The 20,915-nt window shown below is 52.1% G+C and overlaps 5 protein-coding genes and 1 pseudogene across 5 annotated transcripts; 5 read left to right on the top strand and 1 right to left on the bottom strand.

Moving 5' to 3' along the window:
• Positions 1-2,507: 2,507 nt before the first annotated feature.
• LOC104487658 (mas-related G protein-coupled receptor member D) lies at positions 2,508-4,587 on the top strand. Its single transcript, XM_010130695.2, has 2 exons — positions 2,508-2,777; positions 3,468-4,587. The coding sequence occupies exon 2, from the start codon at positions 3,494-3,496 to the stop codon at positions 4,454-4,456; it is 963 nt and encodes a 320-aa protein (XP_010128997.2). The 5' UTR covers positions 2,508-2,777; positions 3,468-3,493; the 3' UTR covers positions 4,457-4,587.
• Positions 4,588-5,628: 1,041 nt separating this feature from the next.
• Positions 5,629-8,273, top strand: LOC104486250 (mas-related G protein-coupled receptor member X1-like). The gene is made up of 2 exons (XM_086749269.1): positions 5,629-5,890; positions 6,440-8,273. Exon 2 carries the CDS (start codon positions 6,478-6,480, stop codon positions 7,456-7,458), a length of 981 nt encoding a protein of 326 aa, XP_086605395.1. The 5' UTR covers positions 5,629-5,890; positions 6,440-6,477; the 3' UTR covers positions 7,459-8,273.
• A 2,850-nt stretch (positions 8,274-11,123) lies between these two features.
• LOC104480934 (proto-oncogene Mas) lies at positions 11,124-12,101 on the bottom strand. The gene has a single exon (XM_010121992.2). It carries the CDS (start codon positions 12,099-12,101, stop codon positions 11,124-11,126), a length of 978 nt encoding a protein of 325 aa, XP_010120294.2.
• A 2,657-nt stretch (positions 12,102-14,758) lies between these two features.
• Positions 14,759-15,928, top strand: LOC147600634 (mas-related G protein-coupled receptor member X1-like). The gene has a single exon (XM_086749862.1). It carries the CDS (start codon positions 14,948-14,950, stop codon positions 15,926-15,928), a length of 981 nt encoding a protein of 326 aa, XP_086605988.1. The 5' UTR covers positions 14,759-14,947.
• Positions 15,929-17,083: 1,155 nt separating this feature from the next.
• LOC104480933 (mas-related G protein-coupled receptor member X1) lies at positions 17,084-18,259 on the top strand. The gene has a single exon (XM_010121991.2). It carries the CDS (start codon positions 17,273-17,275, stop codon positions 18,257-18,259), a length of 987 nt encoding a protein of 328 aa, XP_010120293.2. The 5' UTR covers positions 17,084-17,272.
• A 580-nt stretch (positions 18,260-18,839) lies between these two features.
• LOC147600633 (mas-related G protein-coupled receptor member D-like) lies at positions 18,840-19,940 on the top strand (annotated as a pseudogene).
• The last annotated feature ends 975 nt before the right edge of the window (positions 19,941-20,915 follow it).

Genomic DNA, 20,915 nt, shown 5'->3' with positions numbered 1-20,915 from the left:
TTTCTATTTTTATCCGAAGAAAAGACACCTTAACCAGGCAGCACCACCCCTCGGTCGCACAGAAAGTGTTTTCAGCCTTTTGCTGAAATCGGTTTGTGCTACATCTCTGCAAAACCAGGGTTTCCCTGGTGCCAGCTCCCCAGCCGCTTCCATGAATTTTCCACCCGGCTCTGGGGTCTCCGCAGGGCAGAGGGTTCATTCACGCAGTCACCCCTGCCAGATTCGTACCCCGGGTGAAAACCCAAACAAAAGCAGAACCGTATTTGGACAAATTTCAGTGAGGGGGGAAAAAAAAAACACCTGGGAAGGGAGAGCTGTTGGGATGCCGCCGTGCCGTTCATGGATGCTGCTCTGGGTCTCACCCGGAGCCGGACACGGCATTTTTAGCGAATCCTAACATTCCTCTAGCATGAAAAATGTACCTTTGGGGTGATTTGGAAGGAGAGGCCAGCGCTGGGTCGGAGCTGGCAGGGTGTATTTCCCGTTGTTCCGCAGCCGGTGACCCATTCCGCAGCTGGATGTTCCCATCCAGCCCAGGACATTTCTCCGGCGGGATGGGGCTTCCCGGAGGATGCCGCGCCCGTACGCCCTGCCCGCGGGGGAATTCGAAGCAAGCCGGCCCAAAGGACTTGTGGTTGGGAGGACATTTGGGGCAAAGGCAGGGAGGGCTGAAGACAGCAGCGGTAATTATTGCAAGCTTCGTCAGCGTCATTGCTCACTGGGACGCTTGGAAGCTCAGCACTAAGATAACTTGAATTTTTCTTTGGCAATTTAAAAAATCCTGGGTGAAAGGATTGACTTTTGTTATCAATCATATATTTTTCTTACTATTCTGTTAGACTTATTGATAATTTTGTTCTAATTTCTTATAATCGCATGGGTTCCCTGTGATTGCTGGGCAGGTTGTAGGCAGATGTTTCTGCTGGGAAACGAGTTCCTCCGCTCGAGCCGTCCCCGGCAGCGCGGCGGGAGCTGCAGGCAGAGGAATGCCGATTAATTAAATTCAGTTCACACATATGTTCCTGCGGTTTGGCGCTTTGTCCAGCTGGCCCTGGGTACGGCAGAGATGGTCAGAGACCATTTCCAACTCCGCTTTTTTTAATTATTATTTTTTCCTGGGATCATAGTGATCTAAAACGGGATACAAAGTGAATCAGAGACTCTTCCAGGGAGTTGCTCAAGTCTTTCCGCAGCGGGCCTGGGAAGGCAAGGCTGATGCGCAGAAGAGATGTTGTGAGGTAACGGCCCGCGCTGTCCGGTGAAACGTGGCCCCAAAATAAATTCATCGGTTCCCCGGGACGGCAACCAGGCAGAACCCGAGTTTTTGTAAGAAGAGCTCGCTCATGGGTCTGCATGTGGTGCAGCAGCAACTATTATTTATTATTATTTATTTGCAGCTTAATTAATCTATCATTTGTATTTATTTGTTATGAGCTATTTATATTTATTATTTATTAGGTATTGATTCCTTTCCTGGTGGCGCCGGGAGCCTGCGGTTTCCGGGGGAGCTGAAGCCGCTCTCAGCTCTGGAGCAGCTCGTGGGCTTCGGGAGATGCTGAAGAGCTGGGGTTGGATGGGTCAGATTAACGTATTGAAGTCCTCCTTTGGTCCAGCTTCGTTTAAATAAAAAACTATTTATTAACGAATTCGGAAGAGCCTGGGTTTCGCGCCAAATCAGGACTGTTAACTAACGTTGGGAATATTTTGCCTCTGGCTTGATGGAGGAAGCACCGGTACCCTGCAGCCGTGGGATGGAGGGACAGGCAGGACTGATGCCCGGGGCTGGGTGGGATGCTCTCCCAGCCTTCTCCATTTGCCTCCCCTTGCTCTGGGTGTCTCCAAGGATTTATTCAGAGCTACCTGTTTAGATTTGCCGTCCGGCAGAGAAGGAAGCGGGACAGATTTCCCTGACTCCAAAAAAGATGCTCGGAGCAGGGCAAAGGGATGGGGCCGCTGGTGTGAGGAGGCTCCTGCCCTGCAGAGATCAATCCTGAGCACTGGTCCCATCCAAGAGCTCACGTCGCAGCCCCGTGAGGACAGGTCATGGAGCGGCCACTCACCCGTCGGTGTCGGAGGAAGGCAGGCCCAGCGGTCTGCAGCATCCCCGGGGTGCAGTGGCTGGGTATGTCATACCATCCCACTTCCTTCCCACCCTCCCCACTGCACGGGGTGCTGGAGACATCCAGCTCAGCCCTCGCAAGCAGGGAAGTGACATTTCCCGGGGTTGATGGGGAGCTGATGGCTCCCGTGCGACGGCAAGGCATGGACATTCACATGGATGGGAACCGCAGCACATCTCAAGGACGGTGCCGCTGGGCGCAAAAGAGAAGAAGAAAACGAGAAGGAAGACGGTAATTTCGTGCTCAATGTGACAGCAGGTTTGCAAACAGGAAGCAACCAGCACGTTGGTCTGCAATGCCCATCCCATGAGGGTGACTTTGGCAAGCCGCTTCCGCTGCTCTCAGAAGTGATGATCAAGCCCTGCCACGTCCACATGCCTGCAGCCACCCACCCCTCTGCAGAAACCCAGGACCGTGGTCGCAGGGACCATCTGGCCTCCAGCTGAAGAAGAGAGAGGGTGCCGGAGCCTGCACATGAACCGTTGGAGGACCCTCATCATGGAGTTACCTTGTTCCTGGTGGCCAGTTCTCATCTGAGATGGCTTTGGCGTGGCAGCTTTGTAAAATTTTGTGTGCAAGTCTGACAGAGAGGACCGGATTTTGCAGCTCTGGGATACCAACGCTCTGCAAGGACCTCACTGGACCCCCCTGTGCCTGGTGAGAGGGGTCTGGGTCTCACCTCACTCCCGTTGCTGGCGCATGCTGCTCTGCTCTTCCTCTGTCTCTTCCATTCTTCCCATTTACCTCCTCAGCCCTTTTCAGTGCTTAAAGGGCAAATGGCTCTGCATGCCTTTTCTTTCTCCCACCACTCTTCTTCCAGCTCTCCGTCTGTCTCCTGCCACCCCGGGCCCAAGATTTACCCTCCTATCTCTATCTCCATCTCTATCTCCATCTCTATCTCCATCTCCATCTCCATCTCTATCTCCATCTCCATCTCCATCTCTACCTCCATCTCTATCTCTACCTCCATCTCTATCTCCACCTCTACCTCTATCTCTATCTCTATCTCTATCTCGATCTCTATCTCTATCTCTGTCTCTATCTCTGTCTCTGTCTCCGTCTCCCCCTCTATCTCCGTCTCCGTCTCTATCTCTGCCTCTGTCTCCGTCTCTGTCTCCATCTCTACCTCTGTCTCCGTCTCCATCTCTATCTCTATAATCTCTATCTCTATCTCTTTCCCTGTATTTCCCCCTCTTTCCCCGTATTTCCCCTTCCCTTCCCTTCCCTTCCCTTCCCTTCCCTTCCCTTCCCTTCCCTTCCCTTCCCTTCCCTTCCCTTCCCTTCCCTTCCCTTCCCTTCCCTTCCCGTATTTTTCCCAATTTGCCGTCACATCTTGCCTTTCCCCAGGCGAGCACAAGCGAGAAAGGAGGAAGATGGACCACCATCCCAACAACACGATTGGTGACTGGCGCACAGCTTCCCCAGCACCTATGGACGGACACAACGGGACCGGGTGCTTTGCCAAACACATCTCTGAAATCATCACCGGTAGCATCACGCTGCTGGTCTGCCTCTGCGGGCTGCTGGGGAACGGGGCCATCCTCTGGCTCCTGGGCTTCCGCATCCGCAGGAACCCCTTCACCGCCTACCTCCTCAACCTGGCCGTCGCCGACGCTTGCTTTCTCCTCTGCGCATCGGCTTTCCTTGTGATTTACCACATGCCCATGCTCACCTGCTTTCAGCCAGAGCTTTTGAGGGTGCTGCCACTATTTCACTCCATGGTTCTGTTCACGTACAGCGCCAGCCTCTATCTCCTCACGGCCATCAGCGTGGAGAGGTGCGTGGGTGTCCTCTGGCCCTTCTGGTGCCGATCCCACCGCCCAAAGTTCTTGTCAGCTGCCGTGTGCAGCCTGCTGTGGGCCCTCGCCTGTGTCCTCGCCGGGCTGGTGTACTTTGTGTGTGACCTGGGACACTCTGAACACTGCTGGACGGTTCTTGGGACCTTGTGCTTCCTCAATTTCTGCCTTTTCACCCCCTTTATGGTTCTGTCCAATGTGATCGTCTTCACCAAGCTTAGGTGTAGCCCTTGGCAACAGCACCCAGCAAGGCTCTACAGAGTCATCTTCCTCACTGTTTTCTTCTTCCTCCTCTTCGGCATCCCGCTCAGCATCCAGATCTTCCTCAACTTCTTTGTTTACCTTAAATTAGTCTTTGAGATCTGCCTGTTGCTGGCCTCTGTCAACAGCAGCATCAATCCCGTCATTTACGTCCTGGTTGGGAGTTACAGAATGTCCACATTCAGGGGATTCGTCAGAGTGGCTCTTCAGAGGGTCTTCGAAGACAGGCCAGATTCCCAAGAGGTGGGTGAGACCCCTGTGATGGACATCGCTGCCTAAACCCCCGTGGCCTCTACACCCTGGGCCAGCGCCCGCGGGAGCAGAGCCCTTGCCCGGCTGGGTGAGTGGGGCCGGTGGTGGGACAGCCCTTGGGATGTGGCCACGCTCGGTGAGATTTCCAGAGGCTGGTTCCCACCTCAAACTCATTTTTAATTTATTTGAATAAAAGTGGCTTTCACGTAACTTGCTGGTGGTTTCAGTTTCTTCCCTTGCTGGCTCCAGGAGCTGCCCTTCCTTGTTCACAAAATTTGTTGTGACCATCCCCTCACGCTGCCGGCCAGTTTATAATGCTGAAAGGATGTGGTCCAGAAAGTCCTGCATCATTTTATTTTTTCTCCACACTGCTAAGCCCCGATCCCTACCTTCTCTGCTTCCCAGCACGGAGATGTCCCAACTCATCCTGCCTCTGCCCTCCCCTGCGACCTCGGTGGCACAGAGACAAGTGCCACCGGTGATCAGCGCTGTGCCAGGTCGGACAGAGGATGGGCAGATGGACATTTTAGGGGCTGATGGCCCTTGGAGAGTGCCCGTGGAGCAAGCTGCCAGGGCAGACCCAAGAAAAGAGGCAGGGGTAGAGGATGGGAAGTCTCTGGTGGGCGATAGCTCGAGGAGGTTCAGCTCTGCCTGCCAGATGGTTTTATGAGCTACCAGAGCCATAATATTTACTGAACGCAGCTTCCCTTGAACACATCCAAGCCTAACCCCGATGCAAACAACCAACCGACATCTGTAAACCCTGTGTTGGAAACTGAAATTTTAAGCAAACGTACTCAGGATGTTGCCCACAAAAACAGAAGCTGGGAAAGCCTAGGTAACGTTATGCTGGTGCGCTTCAACGCACTGGAAAGGGTTGGCTGGGTGAGGGGCTGCGAGATTCCGTAGTCGTAGACCTGACCCAGAAACAGGAGTTTGGGAGCGACGCCAAGCCTGCAGCGCGAGGTCCTAAAGAGACTTCCCTGGAAAGACAGGAGAGAAGTTCAGCCCATTCAGAGATACGAATGTTTTGCGATTGAGGTTGCTTTAACACAAAATGAAAGAGGAACCTGACACGGAGACAATCTATTTTTCCCATAGGTCTAGTTTCTGTGATTTTTTCTGTTAGTCATTTCCTGTCCAAAGCCAAGAAGAGATTACACCCAGGACCCTGATACTGTCAAACGCAAGGAAAAAGTTCTCTGTTCGCAAGAACCCTTGGGAACACAACCTGCTTGGCTAGCGCCGAGAAAAGTGGTTTGTGAAAGGATCTGAGAGAAACCCCAGGCTGGACGCTGCACAGGATCACCAAGGCAGGCTTTGGTCCAGTTTTCCACGTGGTAATTCCAGGAAACCTCACGAAGATCCCGTCACAGGAGCGGCAGCTGGCGAGTGCGAGGTGGTGTGAGTCTGCAGAGAGTCTGCTCCAGTGAAGTTCTCCAGGCTGCCAGAGGAAAGAAGGTCAGACTTTTCTGTGTGGGTTTTTTTTTTCATTCAGCTTAATCAATGCCTTCCCTCATTAGTGTTGAACCTGTGGGTCAATTTGCCCCAAATCTGATTGCAGAATGGTGGTTTCTAGGATGCTAAGATCTATAAATATCATGGAAAAGGTGGTAGGGGAGTGCTGAAACGAGTGTCCCACTGAAGGAACCCAGCAGCTCGGTAATATCAGCTGTAATACTAGACACCTGAGAATCCCTGTCACATCCACCCCCAAACCCACATCTCCAAGGACAATCCTTTCATCTTATTATTTCCCTCCTTCAGATCTGTCCCATCCAAAGCCAGGATGGAGCCATCTCCCTAGCTTTTGCTCCACCTCTGTACATGCTCTTGAACCAGGTGTTTCATACCCATCTCCTCACATCCCATCTCCCATCCCTCCTTGTCCCTCCTTTCTCTCTCTGCTCCTCAATCTGCAAGCTGGGGTGTGGCTGCGAAGACCTGAAAAGCCTTGCGTGGGGAACAGCAGAGTTGCTAACGTGTCTCCGTCTCGTCTTGTCCCTCCAGCTGTGCGAGAGAGAAGGAGAAGCAGCAGAGGTTTCGTAATGAGCATGTTGTTCCCCGCCATGGAAAGAGCCATCCCTGCTTGCTGGAGCCAGCCCGGTGGGACGGCACATAACAGGACCTGGCATCACAGGCTGCTGGGGCACGAGGACGATGACTACAGCTGGATCGACTGTGAAACCGGTCACTTGAGCAAAGTCCCTGTCACGCTGCTCATCTGCCTCTGCGGGCTGCTGGGGAACGGGGCCGTCCTCTGGTTCCTCGGCTCTCGCCTCCACAGGAACCCCATCACCGTCTACGTCCTAAGCCTGGCCGTCGCCGACTTCACCTTCCTCCTCTCCATCGCCATCGCCCTTGTGATATTGTACGTCCCGGAGAACCTCTGCCACAGGCTGGGCTCACAGGACGTGACAACTATGTTGAACATCACCATCCTCTTCACTTTCACCGCCAGCGTCTCCCTCCTGACAGCCTTTAGTACCACGATATCTCTGTCTGTCCTCCCCCCGGCCCTCTGCCCCTGCCACCACTCCCAGCGCGTCCCAGTGCTGGTGTGTGCTCTGCTCTGGGCGTTCTCCTTCCTGCTCACTGTAACCCTCTACTTCTGCCCCGCGGCGCTCGCTGTCTTTGTCCTGAGCTACCTCTTCTCGGTGCTCATCCTGATTTTTTCGGGTCTAACCCTGCTTGCCAGGGTCTTGTGCTGTTCACGGCAACATCCTCCAAGGAAGCTCTGGGTTGTGGTCCTGCTAGCGGTCGTCTTCTTCCCCTTCTTCACTGCTGATTTTTTTTACTGGCTCTTGCTAAGGCTGTTTGATTTTTCCTTGTTTGTCTTTGACGCCTCTCTCCCGTTCGCCTGTCTGAACAGCAGCATCAACCCTGTTATTTACTTCTTGACCGGGAGCTGTGCAAAGAAGTTCACGCTCTCTGTCAAGGTTGCTTTCCAGAGGGTTTTTGAAGAAGTAACAGAGCCCCAAAACAGCGGTGAAACTCCCAGAGAAAACACAGCGGAAATAGCTGTTTAATGCTCTGTGGCCCCTCCCGGAGAGAAGGTGCTCCAAGGGATGCAGGCGTCCCGCGAGCCAAGGATTCGGTGCAGGTCTGGCCGTGGCTGAGCAGAATCAGCTGCAGCACCACAAAACATGCTGGGTGGCACGGGAACTCCAGCCTGGGATGAAATATCCATCAAAACCTTTTGCTTTGAGACCTTCGCTTCAAATCCATCCATTCCAACGTGTCTCAGCTTTCGTTGCCTCAAAAGTGAGCATGCTCTACCCTGTGCACAATTAAAACAGAGCTGTGGAGGCTCCTAGAACCTGCCAGTTTTGGTTGGTTTTTTTTTTTTTTTTGGTGTATCTGCTTAAAAGCAGAGGGTGGGTGGAGGAGAAAGATTGGCAGAACAATTCCTGGGCAAACCCTTGTGCGTGCATCTCCAGCGGGCGTTGACACGCGCAAGGATACGTGGAGACTTCACATTCAGCTTCGCTACCAGGCATGCGGGTCATCTGCACGCGAGGGTTTTTGACTGAAATTACCTCTCATGGTTCCTCCCTCTTTTCTCCGGGCTGTCTGGATGGTTTCACAACCATGACCCGAGGTCTGTATCCACTTCTGCTGGGTCTGTTCCTCATCTAGAAAAAGAAGAAGAGCAGGGCTGAAGAGAAACAACCTCAAAAGCAGAGCCCTGCCTGAAGTCTACAGACTGGATTTTCCATGTGAAAGAGGATACAGGGAGAGGGAAGGAAAACAGTTGGAATGAAAATTGATCACTCGGTACAGAGCCGTGATAAACCTGTGAAACCCTCCGGTGAAAACAAGCAGCTCGGATAGAATCATAGAATCATAGAATCATAGAATGGTTTGGGTTGGAAAGGGACCTTCAAAGGTCATCCAGTCCAACCGCCCTGCAAGGAGCAGGGACATCCCCAACCGGATCAGGTTGCTCAGAGCCTCATCCAACCTGGCCTTGAATGTTTCCAGGGATGGGGCTTCCACCACCTCTCTGGGCAACCTGTTCCAGTGTTCTACAACTCGCATTGTAAAAAATTTTTTCCTAATTTCCAATCTGAATCTACTCCCCACTATTTTAAAACCATTACTCCTTGTCCTATTGTCCACCACCTATAGGTGGTGGCCTGGGTGACTCTGCAGGCAAGGGAGATCCCGGGAAGCAGGAAAAGCACGCGGGAGGATCGCGGTCCTTCTGCGCCCACCTTGGGAAACCCTCTCTGGACTTCGGGAAACCTTTCCTGGTTGTAACTCAGAAAATTTTTACTTTCCAAGGGACAGGAAAGTGGGGGAGAGGGAGAAAAAAACCCACTCCACTATGGAAGACTCCTGCCCTGTGCTGTAAACCAACTCTGCTAATAAATGCTTCTTAGATGGTTAATCTCATCACGTGTCCTCAACACACCTTGGGATGAGGTGCCTCGCGCTCTGGAAGTGCTTGTCCTCCTCACAGACAAAACAGAGGCTTTAGAATGAGGGGAAATGAGCCATTTTCTGAGCGAGCGGAGTCAGCCTTGCACTGTTCACCAGGGCCAAGCTCTGTGGTGAAGCCCAGTTGCTGTTTGTTCAATAAATTTTGGGGTCAGAGTTATGAAAAAAGAAATCCAAATTTAATTTAGTAGTAACAAAATGACATTTTAGGTAGGTAACTAGAAAAATATCAGTACAGTCAGGACTTCAGAATGTATGGTTAGTCCTTGAAGGAGAGGAGACGCTCGGCTCCTCCTGAGGGCGGCCAGGTTCGGGATGGAAGCAGCGAAGCATCCTCGTGATGCTGAAGCTGGGGAACCAAAGGATGGCCCCACTCCCCATGGCAGATCAGCAGCGTGATGCTCCTAATTTCTATAAAATTAAGTGGCCCATACATCAAAATATGTTAATTTCTGTATTTCAGGCTCTTTATGGTCACGGACACAGAGGTGTGTTCAGTGGAGCTACTGTGAAATCTTTGCCGCGAGCAAAGAGAACGCAGGAATTCGTGTCTCCGACTTGCCAAGATCATCTGATCCGGTAATTCCCTGCCTTGCTTCACGGCACGGCCTGGAGCCGTGTTTGGGGAGTGTTTGGGGTGCTGTGCCAGAGCAGGCTCCCGTCTCAGCCTCCGCAGCTGGCATTTGCCTGCTGTCCTCTCTAGCATCAGGGAGGCGATCTTCAGCGTCAGGCATCCTGAGTTGCACCCTGTTATCTCACTCTTCGCCTCGAAATATTTCATTTTCACAATCAGTGCCTTTCCTGGAGACGTAGCTCCCCTCATCTCCCCTTCCAGGTCTGGAGAACAGGGTGCCAGGCGGCTGAAGTGAGGCAAAAGAGTCCGAAGCCTCCTTTGGGATGCTTTTGTCCTTGTGGGCAAAACTTTGGTGGAGATATTGAGAAACGAAACACGTCTTAAAACCCCCTCTTGGTTTTCCTGCAGGGACTGACAGAGGCAGGGCTGGGGCAGATTTCCTGCCGCCTTGCAGGGATGCTTACCGCATTGTCCAGTCCCAGTTGGGAGGTGACAATCTCCGGGATACGATGGCTCCTCAGCCAGCCGGAGTCTGTTGCAATAAGCCACGTTCCCTTGGAGCACAGCTGGAAAGCAGCACCTTGTGTGAACTTCTTGACACGAACATGAGCGCCGGGAACATGCTGCTCATAATTCCCCGGCGCTATTGAACCTGTACTTTTCTCAGAACCCTGGAATGAAAAATTGGGACAAATCCCCACTTTAAGCATGAGACAATGCTCTCCTTTCTCCCCCAGCTCTGCAGCCCTGCAAGATGTTGGTTTGTTTTTCTTTCCATCGGTTGGGAGCACAGAGCCGGCTCTTCTCAGCGGCTCTTTCGACAGAAAAGCAAGGATGCTCTGTGCAATCCGTACCCCTCTCCTGCCATCTAGAGGCATCAGCCCCGAAGATGTATGTGAAATCACAGTGCTGGATGTGTCCCTGCAGCCCTGTGAGCCCGGGGTGTGGGGTGAGCAGCGGGGTCTGGGGCTCTCGCTTCCGCTCAAGGGAATCCACACATCCCGGAGGAGACGGAGGGGTTCAGCTGGGCTGGGAGTGGGATTTGGGTGGGAGAGAGTAGACAGCTAGCCTCTGTTCACAAGGATACCCTGCTCGGCTTCCAGAAGAGGGTGGCTCTCCCAGGAGTCCTCATCCTCCACCTCCCACCCGGCGGCAGCAGGCGTAGAGGCACGGCCAGCTCTGGTTGCAATGTCTCTACGCTGAGGGAACCAGGGTAGGAGGGAGCTGCACTAACCCACGAAGAAGCCACATGGCTCTTTCCCACAGCACCAATTGCCTCTACTCCTTGCTGAGCCTTTCACATCAGCATGGGTGCAGCGGTGCTGGTGAGATACCCACAGGACCCCTTTGGCTTGCCCATTTTTGCAATCCTTTTTGCAGAGCCCTGCTGTGTTTGGACAACAAAGATGCCCAGAGTTCCCCCATGGCCATCAGACTTTCCCCAGGCAAGAGATCCCCCAAAACACCACAAAACTCATCTGCTGAGCCAAAGAATCCAAAGTTTATTAACCGGGGACAGAGCAATGGGGGTCATTGCAGCGGGGAATACAGCGCGGGCACAGGGACCGAGCCCGGCCGAGCAGTGCCACACTGGGGCTGTGCCACGAGCTCCCGTGCTTCCATCTCCCAGGCTGCCTGCGAGGTTCCACATCTCCAGGCCTCCTCGCCATCAGTGCCTTACACAGAGGTCTCCACCGGAGTGTCCCCAGGTGCATGGCTCCCCTCCTCGCTCATCACTTTCTCTTCAAACACTCGGCGGAGGGTGACTTTTACTGAGCCCCAGAAGCGGCACCGCCGGCTGCTCCCCACCAGGAAGTAAATGAACGGGTTGATGCTGCTGTTCAGTGATGCCAGCAGGTAAGAAACATGAAGGTGAAGCAGATTCAAATAAAAAGGATCAAGGAAAAACACCACGCTGAAAGGAAACCCAAGGATGAACAAGAAGATCACACTGAGCAGGACAGCAACATAGAGTTTCCCTGGGTGTCGTCTCTGTGAGCCGCATCGGAGTTTGATGAACAGGCACAGGTTGGAAAGGAATGGGAATAAAGAGAAAATGAGAAAATTCACAATGCTTATACCTTGTATTAGGCCTAGAAATCTTACATTCAAATCGTAATAAATGCTAAGGAAAATCAAAGTAGCAAAAAGTCCGGCGAGAACCCAGAGCACCCCACACACGATGCCTGACAAGCGCTTGGGGCGGCGGCACCGGTACCAGATTGGGAACAAAACAGACAGGCACCTCTCCGTGCTCATTGCTGTCAGGAGATACATGCTGGCAAAATACCAAAACAGAAACAGGTCCATAAGGATCTCCTCGGTCTCAGAATATTCAAACAATGAAAGACCAGAGAAGTTTGAAATAATGTGTAATGTATGTATAACAAGCAGGAAGAGGAGCAGACAGAAGTCAGCGATGGCCAAGTTCAGGACATAGATGGTGAAGGGGCTCTTCTTCATGTGGAAGCCCAGGAACCACACGACTGTCCCATTCCCCACAAGTCCACACAGGCAAATACCAACACAGACACCTGAAATTATCAATGTAACATAATTTTGTAGTATGCTCTGAGATTCATTAGCTGTCTGAAAGTCCCCAGATCCAAACGTCAGGTTGTTCGGAGGGAGTTCTGTTGTGTTGGTCTCCTCCATGACGAATGACCCTGCTCTGCGTGGCCACCTTCTCCCTCTCCCACCACCTCCTAGGAGAGACGAGGAAGGAGAAGGAAATGAGGGCCATCAGCGTTCCCAGCACTCGCCACCTTTCCCCACAGCCCCACAACAGCTCCAGGCTGCACCAGGAAGGATCTCCTCCCTTGTTGTACCCAGGACAGGCTGCCACCCCTCCAGCCCTGTCCCTAGCCAGGAGGCATCTCCCACCTGCCCATCCCCAACCTCCTACCTCCTGGTGCTCCTGGGAGCAGTGCTGCTGCAGGACCTCCAGCACACGGGGCCTCTGCGAGGCCAGGCTTGCCAGGATAAGGGGTCGGTAACAGCTGCTGGTGCCACCCTGCTCTGCTTCGGCCTTGTCCCTCGTGCCTGAGGAGCAGACTTTAGCCCAGAGATCACATCCCGTGGTCAGGAGACTCCCCTCACAATCTCATCACATTGGTGACAGCTTCCCCTCACATGTCCCCTGGACGGCGATCTTGTCAGTAGGAGCTGGCCACGTCACTCCCTTCCTCCCCTCCCGTCATCCTCCAGTGTGGTTCCACCATGCGAGAGGCTTCTGGCTTTCGCTGTCTGTGCCTGGTGGTCCAAGGCTTTGCCCTGCTCTCCCTGGGGGTGCTTTGCCCTGATACAGAGTCTTCGCCGTAATACGTGGCAAAACCTAGAACGTACAGCAATATCTTAGCTATAGCCTCAAAACCATAGGTGACACCCCCCGCAGATCCAAGAGCAAGAAAGATCTGTTTGGAGGTGAAGGAAGAGAGAGGAGCACCGTGCCAGTAAGGGATAGGCTGGCTGGACAGTTCATGTACAAAGTGGGTTTTTATAGGCCCAAAACTGTGGGAAAGGGGAATAAAGGGGTGTAATCTCATGACTGAACAACACAGCACTTTAAGTTGTCCATGTGAGGCCCTCTGATTCTCTCTTCCAGGGTCCTGAAGGCAACAGCAGGCCCCGACCTCACCCGTTCATTCCCCGCCCAGGGCAGCAGGGGCTCCAGTTAGGGTTAGGCCTGAGCCATCAGGCTTTGCCTGAGCTATGCAGGAGTTGCACCTGGCTGAAGACCTGTCTCCATCCCCCTCTCACGGATGGACCTTGAGCCTGTGCTCTAGCCTTGTTTTGAGTCTATCTCTGGCCCCAACTCCCGCAGCACGAGGCTGGACCCCCTGGAGACACTGCGGACCTTGTTCATTACTGTGCATTCGCCCCATTGAACCAAAGGACATCCCTGGAGGATGTCAGTCTTGGAGGTGACAAGCTTAGGCAACAACTCCCAAGAAGAGGTATTGAAAAGATGGAAAAAGCATGAAAGAGGGAGAGAAAATAAGCAATGAAAATGCCAGTCCCTGCGATGCTGAAGGATGAGATTGTGCGACAGGAACTGCTTGTAGATAAAAGCAGATTTGCAGCACTGCGTACCCCACAAAATGTAATCTCAGAGGAGACACGTGCATGCCAGGGATGTGATTAGAGGCAGCAGGCAACGCCCTCGTGCTGCTCCGTATCTGAACACTGGTAATTTATCACGGCAAGCTGAGACAAGGCCAGCGCTCTGCCTCACTGGCTGCTGTTGAGGGGACTCTGTTGGCATCCCAGGTGCAGGGAGTGGGTGTACGATGAGGCCTGGGGGGCAGGAGAAGGGATGGGCATGACCAAGAGTGATTCTGCACCTGAGGAATGACGGAAAGAAGAAAGTGCAGTAAGGCCATGAGACTGTCAGGGACTTCCAAGGGCTTTCTGTGGGTTCATTTCTGTTGTTGATGGTCCCTGGCTCATCTCACTCTTCTCACCTTTCTGCCTTCCTCCTCCCCTGCCAAATCTCTTCCCCACCATCCCCTTGGCCATGCGGGCCATAAGGACAATGAAGGGACAGAAGAGAGCTAGGGGAATTCTTCCACCACCAGCTTGGCACAGCAGCATTCAGGAGACCCCAACTGGCGAGCTGAAGCTGGAGGACGGGGATGTAGAGATCCTGACCAGAAGACCGCTATACATCAAGGAGATCTCATGTGAACACACTCTTTGTTTGACAGTAGAACAAGTTGTTTTCTTTTTTAAAAAAATCTTGTAACAGCTCAAACGATTGTGACGGGGTAAGCTTTCCATGGACAGGATATGCCCCGATCAGAGGTCTGTTTGATGCCGCAAGACCTAGAGATCCCAGCACCTGCAGGGACATAAGATTATCTGGGCTATCCTCTCCTCCTTCGTAGTTTTAGATCATGTAAACAGTGTTTAAAATCATACTGCACAGAGTCTGAGTGCCTTTCTTAATAGGATCATAACAGATCAGCAGCTAGTGGTGAAAAGCTGGTGAGAGGAGAGGAAGGGAGTGACGTGGCCAGCTCCTACTGACAAGATCACCATCCATGGGACATGTGAGGGGAAACTGTCATCGATGAGATTGTGAGGGGAGTCTCCTGACCACGGGATGTGATCTCTGGGCTAAAGTCTGCTCCTCAGGCACGAGGGACGAGGCCGAAGCAGAGCATCGTCGCACCTGCAGCCACCACTGTGAGCCTGGAGGCCCCGTGTGCTGGAGGTCCTGCAGCAGCACTGCTCCCAGGAGCACCAGGAGGTAGGAGGTTGGGGATGGGCAGGTGGGAGATGCCTCCTGGCCAAGGACAGGGCTGGAGGGGTGGCAGCCTGTCCTGGGTACAACAAGGGAGGAGATCCTTCCTGGTGCAGCCTGGAGCTGTTGTGGGGCTGTGGGGAAAGGTGGTGAGTGCTGGGAACGCTGATGGCCCTCATTTCCTTCTCCTTCCTCGTCTCTCCTAGGAGGTGGTGGGAGAGGGAGAAGGTGGCCACCCAGAGCAGGGTCATTCGTCATGGAGGAGACCAACACAACAGAACTCCCGCTGAACAACCTGACCTTTGAATATGAGGTCTATGAGGAAGCTATCAAAAATGAATGCTTCAGAAGATATTATGCATTGAGGGTCTTTCTAGGTATCTGCATGGCGATTTCTCTCTGTGGACTTGTGGGGAATGGGACAGTCGTGTGGTTCCTGGGCTTCCACATGAAGCAGAACCCTTTCACCGTCTACATCCTAAATCTCGCTGTTGCTGACTTCTCTCTGCTCCTCCTGTTTTTTCTGCTTGTTTTGGCAAATTTAAGCTTCATAGCATTTTGTTCTTACTTGTATAATTATCTTTTTTTCTACTCAGTTTTTTACTTTGTTGTTGTATTTCTCTCTCACTTCTTCGACCTTAGCAGCCTGAGTCTCCTGACAGCCATCAGCGTGGAGCGGTGTCTCTCTGTCCTCTTCCCAATCTGGTATCGCTGCCACCGCCCAAAGCACTTATCAGCCATTGTGAGTGGGGTGCTCTGGGCTCTGGCTGGATTTTTTGTTTCCTCAATGTATCTTACCCTCAGCTTTGCTAAAAGCTCAGAATTTGCAGGTGTAGCCATTGCAATTTCCAGTATTTTGTCATTGATGATGTTGATTTCCAACCTGTGCCTGTTCGTCAAGCTACGATGCGGCTCACAGAGACGACGCCTGGGAAAACTCTATGTTGCTGTCCTTCTCAACGTGATCTTCTTCTTTGCCTTTGGTATCCCTTTTGGTGTAAATGTTTTCGTCAATCTTCCAAGTTCGGGCCAATTACTTCCTGAAAATACATATCTTCTGTTGGCATTGCTGAACAGCAGCATCAATCCAGTCATTTACTTTCTGGTGGGGAGCTGCCGGCAGCGTCGGTTCCAAGTCTCTGTGAAAGTTGCCTTCCGCCAAGTGTTTGAAGAGAAAGCGATGAGCGAGGAGGGGAGCCACGTGCCTGGGGACATTGCGGTGGAGACCACTGTGTAAGGCACTGATGGAAAGGAGGCCTGGACATGTGGAACCTCGCAGGCAGCCTGGGAGATGGAAGCACGGGAGCTCGTGGCACAGCCCCAGTGTGGCACTGCTCAGACGGGCTCGGTCCCTGTGCCCGCGCTGTATTCCCCGCTGCAATGACCCCCATTGCTCTGTCCCCGGTTAATAAACTCTGGCTCCTTTGGCTCAGCAGATGAGTTTTGTGGTGTTTTGGGGAATCTCTTGCCTGGGGAAAGTCTGATGTATCAGTCTCAAGGGGGGCTCTGGCCATCTTTGTTGTCCAAGCATGGCAGGGCTCTGCAAAAAGGATTGCAAAAATGGGCAAGGCAAGGGGGTCCTGCTGGGTGATGGGGGGGTTAGTGGTGTAGAGAATAAGACAGGGGCTAAAATTACAATTTGGAGGATGAGAAAAAAAGAGAAAGAAAGAAGGAAACTGAAAGAGAAGGAGGGAATGAAAGAAAGAGAGAGAGAGAGAAGGAGAGAGAGAGAAAGAAAATAAGAAAGAGAGAATGAAAAGCAGAAAGAGAGAGAGAGAGGGAAAGAGAAATAAATACAGAGAAAAATGAGTTGTCTCCATGGTAGTGATGGAAGAGATTGGTGAGACAAGAATCTTGCAGATAAAATCCCATTTGCAGCCGTATGTAACCCACTGACGCAATCTCTAAGGTGAAGCCCTTATGCTGCTGGGTGTCCCCACACTGGTGATTTCCCAGTGTGGCAGGTCTCCTGCTCCAGCGCCAGGCACAGACAGCGAAAGCCAGAAGCCCCTCGCGTGGTGGGGCCACCCTGGAGGATGACGGGAGGAGAGCAAGGGGGTGACGTGGCCAGCTCCTACTGACAAGTTCACCATCCATGGGACATGTGAGGGGAAAGTGTCGTCGATGTGATGAGATTGTGAGGGGAGTCTCCTGACCACGGGATGTGATCTCTGGGCTAAAGTCTGCTCCTCAGGCACGAGGGACGAGGCCGAAGCAGAGCATCGTCGCACCGGCAGCTGTTACCGACCCCTTATCCTGGCAAGCCTGGCCTCGCAGAGGCCCCGTGTGCTGGAGGTCTTGCAGCAGCACTGCTCCCAGGAGCACCAGGAGGTAGGAAGTTGGGGATGGACAGGTGGGAGATGCCTCCTGGCCAGGGACAGGGCTGGAGGGGTGGCAGCCTGTCCTGGGTACAACAAGGGAGGAGATCCTTCCTGGTGCAGCCTGGAGCTGTTGTGGGGCTGTGGGGAAAGGTGGCGAGTGCTGGGAACGCTGATGGCCCTCATTTCCTTCTCCTTCCTCGTCTCTCCTAGGAGGTGGTGGGAGAGGGAGAAGGTGGCCACGCAGAGCAGGGTCATTCGTCATGGAGGAGACCAACACAACAGAACTCCCTCTGAACAACCTGACCTTTGGATATGAGGACTACGAGGAAGCTAACAAATATGAATGCTTCAGAACATCTTATGGATTGAGGGTCTTTCTAGGTATCTGCATGGCGATTTCTCTCTGTGGACTTGTGGGGAACGGGACAGTCGTGTGGTTCCTGGGCTTCCACATGAAGCAGAACCGTTTCACCGTCTACATCCTAAATCTCGCTGTTGCTGACTTCTCTCTGCTCCTCCTGTTTTTTCTGCTTGTTTTGGCAAATTTGAGCTTCATAGCATTTTGCCCTTACTTGTACAATTTTTTTAATATCTACTCAGTTTTTTACTTTGTTGTTGTATTTCTCTCTCACTTCTTCGACCTTAGCAGCCTGAGTCTCCTGACAGCCATCAGCGTGGAGCGGTGTCTCTCTGTCCTCTTCCCAATCTGGTATCGCTGCCACCGCCCAAAGCACTTATCAGCCATTGTGAGTGGGGTGCTCTGGGCTCTGGCTGGATTTTTTGTTTCCTCAATGTATCTTACCCTCAGCTTTGCTAGAAGCTCCAGGACAGAATTTGCAGGTGTAGCCATTGCAATTTCCAGTATTTTGTCATTGATGATGTTGATTTCCAACCTGTGCCTGTTCGTCAAGCTACGATGCGGCTCACAGAGACGACGCCTGGGAAAACTCTATGTTGCTGTCCTTCTCAACGTGATCTTCTTCTTTGCCTGTGGTATCCCTTTCGGTGTAAACGTTTTCGTCAATCTTCCAAGTTCACGCCAATTACTTCCTGAAAATACATATCTTCTGTTGGCGTTGCTGAACAGCAGCATCAATCCAGTCATTTACTTTCTGGTGGGGAGCTGCCGGCAGCGTCGGTTCCAAGTCTCTGTGAAAGTCGCCTTCCGCCAAGTGTTTGAAGAGAAAGCGATGAGCGAGGAGGGGAGCCACGTGCCTGGGGACATTGCGGTGGAGACCACTGTGTAAGGCACTGATGGCGAGGAGGCCTGGACACGTGGAACCTCGCAGGCAGCCTGGGAGATGGAAGCACGGGAGCTCGTGGCACAGCCCCAGTGTGGCACTGCTCGGCCGGGCTCGGTCCCTGTGCCCGCGCTGTATTCCCCGCTGCAATGACCCCCATTGCTCTGTCCCCGGTTAATAAACTTTGGATTCTTTGGCTCAGCAGATGAGTTTTGTGGTGTTTTGGGGGATCTCTTGCCTGGGGAAAGTCTGATGTATCAGTCTCAAGGGGGGCTCTGGCCATCTTTGTTGTCCAAGCATGGCAGGGCTCTGCAAAAAGGATTGCAAAAAATGGGCAAGGCAAGGGGGTCCTGCTGGGTGATGGGGGAGTTAGTGGTGTAGAGTATAAGACAGGGGCTAAAATTACAATTTGGAGGATGAGAAATAAAGAGAAAGAAAGAAGGAAACTGAAAGAGAAGGAGGGGATGAGAGAAAGAGAGAGAGAGAGAAGGAGAGAGAGAAAGAAAATAAGAAAGAGAGAATGAAAAACAGAAAGAGAGAGAGAGAGGGAAAGAGAAATAAATACAGAGAAAAATGAGTTGTCTCCATGGTAGTGATGGAAGAGATTGGTGAGACAAGAATCTTGCAGATAAAATCCCATTTGCAGCTGTGTGTAACCCACTGACGCAATCTCTAAGGTGAAGCCCTTATGCTGCTGGGTGTCCCCACACTGCTGATTTTTGGAGGAGACCAACACAACAGACCTCTCTCTGTCCAATGATTCCTTGCATGATGGAGCACGTGGGGGAGACAGCTGTTCTTGTGAATCAAAGATCTTTACGGCTGACTTTTTTGCACTGTTTTGGTGGTGTGTTTGGCTCTGTGGGATGCTGGGAAATATGGTTGTGGTGCAGTTCCTGGGCTTCCACATGAAGAAGAGCCCCTTCACTGCCTACATCCTGAACCTGGCCATTTGAGACTTGTTGCTGATGTTTTTTGTTTATCGCTTGCGTTACAGAGCGCATGGTATTTTTTTTGTTTGAGCTTCCCAGACGTGGTCTTCACTGTAGTTTACCGCCTGTTTCTCTTCTCTTACCTTAGCAGCATGTATCTGCTGATGGCAATCAGTGTGGAGAGATGTCTCTCTGTCCTCTTCCTGATCTGGTACCAATGCCACCGCCACAACCACTTCTCAGGAATCGTGTGTGGGGTGCTCTGGGCTTTGCCTGGCCTTTTCATTTGCTTAACCTCTACCTGCTGTAATTTTTACCTGATGTCTGCATACAGCGACATATTCAGAGGCGCAGACCTTCTGAGTTCCCTCATATTCTCCACCCTGCCGCTGCTGTCCAACTCAGTCCTATTCGTCAAACTCCGATGTTGCTCGCCGAGGTGCCCCCCAGGGAGGCTGTACATCGTGCTTTTCCCTACCAGCCTTTTCTTCATCTTTGCCGTTCCTTTAACTGTCGAGCAAGTTTTGCAAGGTTTATTCATTAACTATGATGAACTTAGCATAAATTAATTGTCTCTGCTGGCGGCTGCCAAGAGCAGCATCAACCCATTAATTTATTTCCTGGTGGGGAGCTACCGGCAGCGTCGGTTCCATGGATCCGTGAAAGCTGCCCTGCACCGAGTGTTCGAAGAAAAAATTGTGTGCAAGGAGGGGAACCGCCTGCCCGGGGAGGCAACTGCGGAGATGGCTGTTTGAATCCCTGCTGGCAAGGGGATGCTCCCATGGGGCAAATGGTTGGGCTGGTGACATGCCTCCTCTGCTTTGGACTCTGGTGGGGACAGCCACGGTGGGAGCATCCTCAGGTCTCCATGAGGCTAGTGCCTGTCCTCATTCCTGGCATGGGGCAGCACTGCGCAAGGGGCACAGACCAGGCAGAGCAGGGGACTTTTGTTCCCTTTGGTCAGTGAACGAGTCTTTGTGGTCTTTTGGGGGACCTAACTGCTTTTTTGAAGCTAGGTCTAAATCAGAGAAAGAGGGGAAGATGTTCTCATCAGAACATTCAAAGAAGTAACAGGGGGTCATCATAGCCTTTCTTTTCAGTTTGTTTTTCTTTTTACAGGGCAGCACATACACCAAGGCCATTTCATGTTAGTTACCAAGCTCTGGAGAACTTCTGATGATTGATTAGAGTACCGTTTTAGCAGAGATTTCACCAGAAACCACGATGCCTCCCCATTGTCTTCTCCCCTTACCTACCTATGCTCTCAGCTCCACCGATTGTGTTTAAGGGATCTCTGTGTTTATGGTGGGCTCACCTGTGATTCCTGCATTGCAGGAATCCCTCCCACCTGAATATTTCACATTTATTTTATTTTTAACTTAAGCTCAGCAATGAAGAAGTAAATCACTATAGCAATAGAAGTGTTGCTGTTTCTTATGATAGTCTTGGGACACAATCGAGGGAGGATTTGTAGGTGTAGACAGCATCTCTGGACCTTGCTGGAGTTCACTTCCACATAAATACAGCTCACATGAAAGCTTTGCTTGCTCTGGAATCACTGGAGAAAGCGTTGTGCACCTGCCAAAGAGCAAGCACAGCTGTGAAATACCAGACTAACAGCTCGAGTTAGCTGTCCTAAAATAAACTTGGCTTTTCTGTCTGTTTTCATCACACAGTGACTTGAAGGTTCTTCCCGTGTCTTCAATAAAAGTTATTTATTTGGTCCAGTC

This window comes from Chlamydotis macqueenii, chromosome 5 (assembly GCF_036417535.1).
Source record: "Chlamydotis macqueenii isolate bChlMac1 chromosome 5, bChlMac1.mat, whole genome shotgun sequence".
In the NCBI taxonomy this organism is placed as follows: Eukaryota; Metazoa; Chordata; class Aves; order Otidiformes; family Otididae; genus Chlamydotis; species Chlamydotis macqueenii.
Note: the sequence above shows the minus strand (reverse complement) of the source record. Positions and strands in the feature narration are given on the sequence as shown.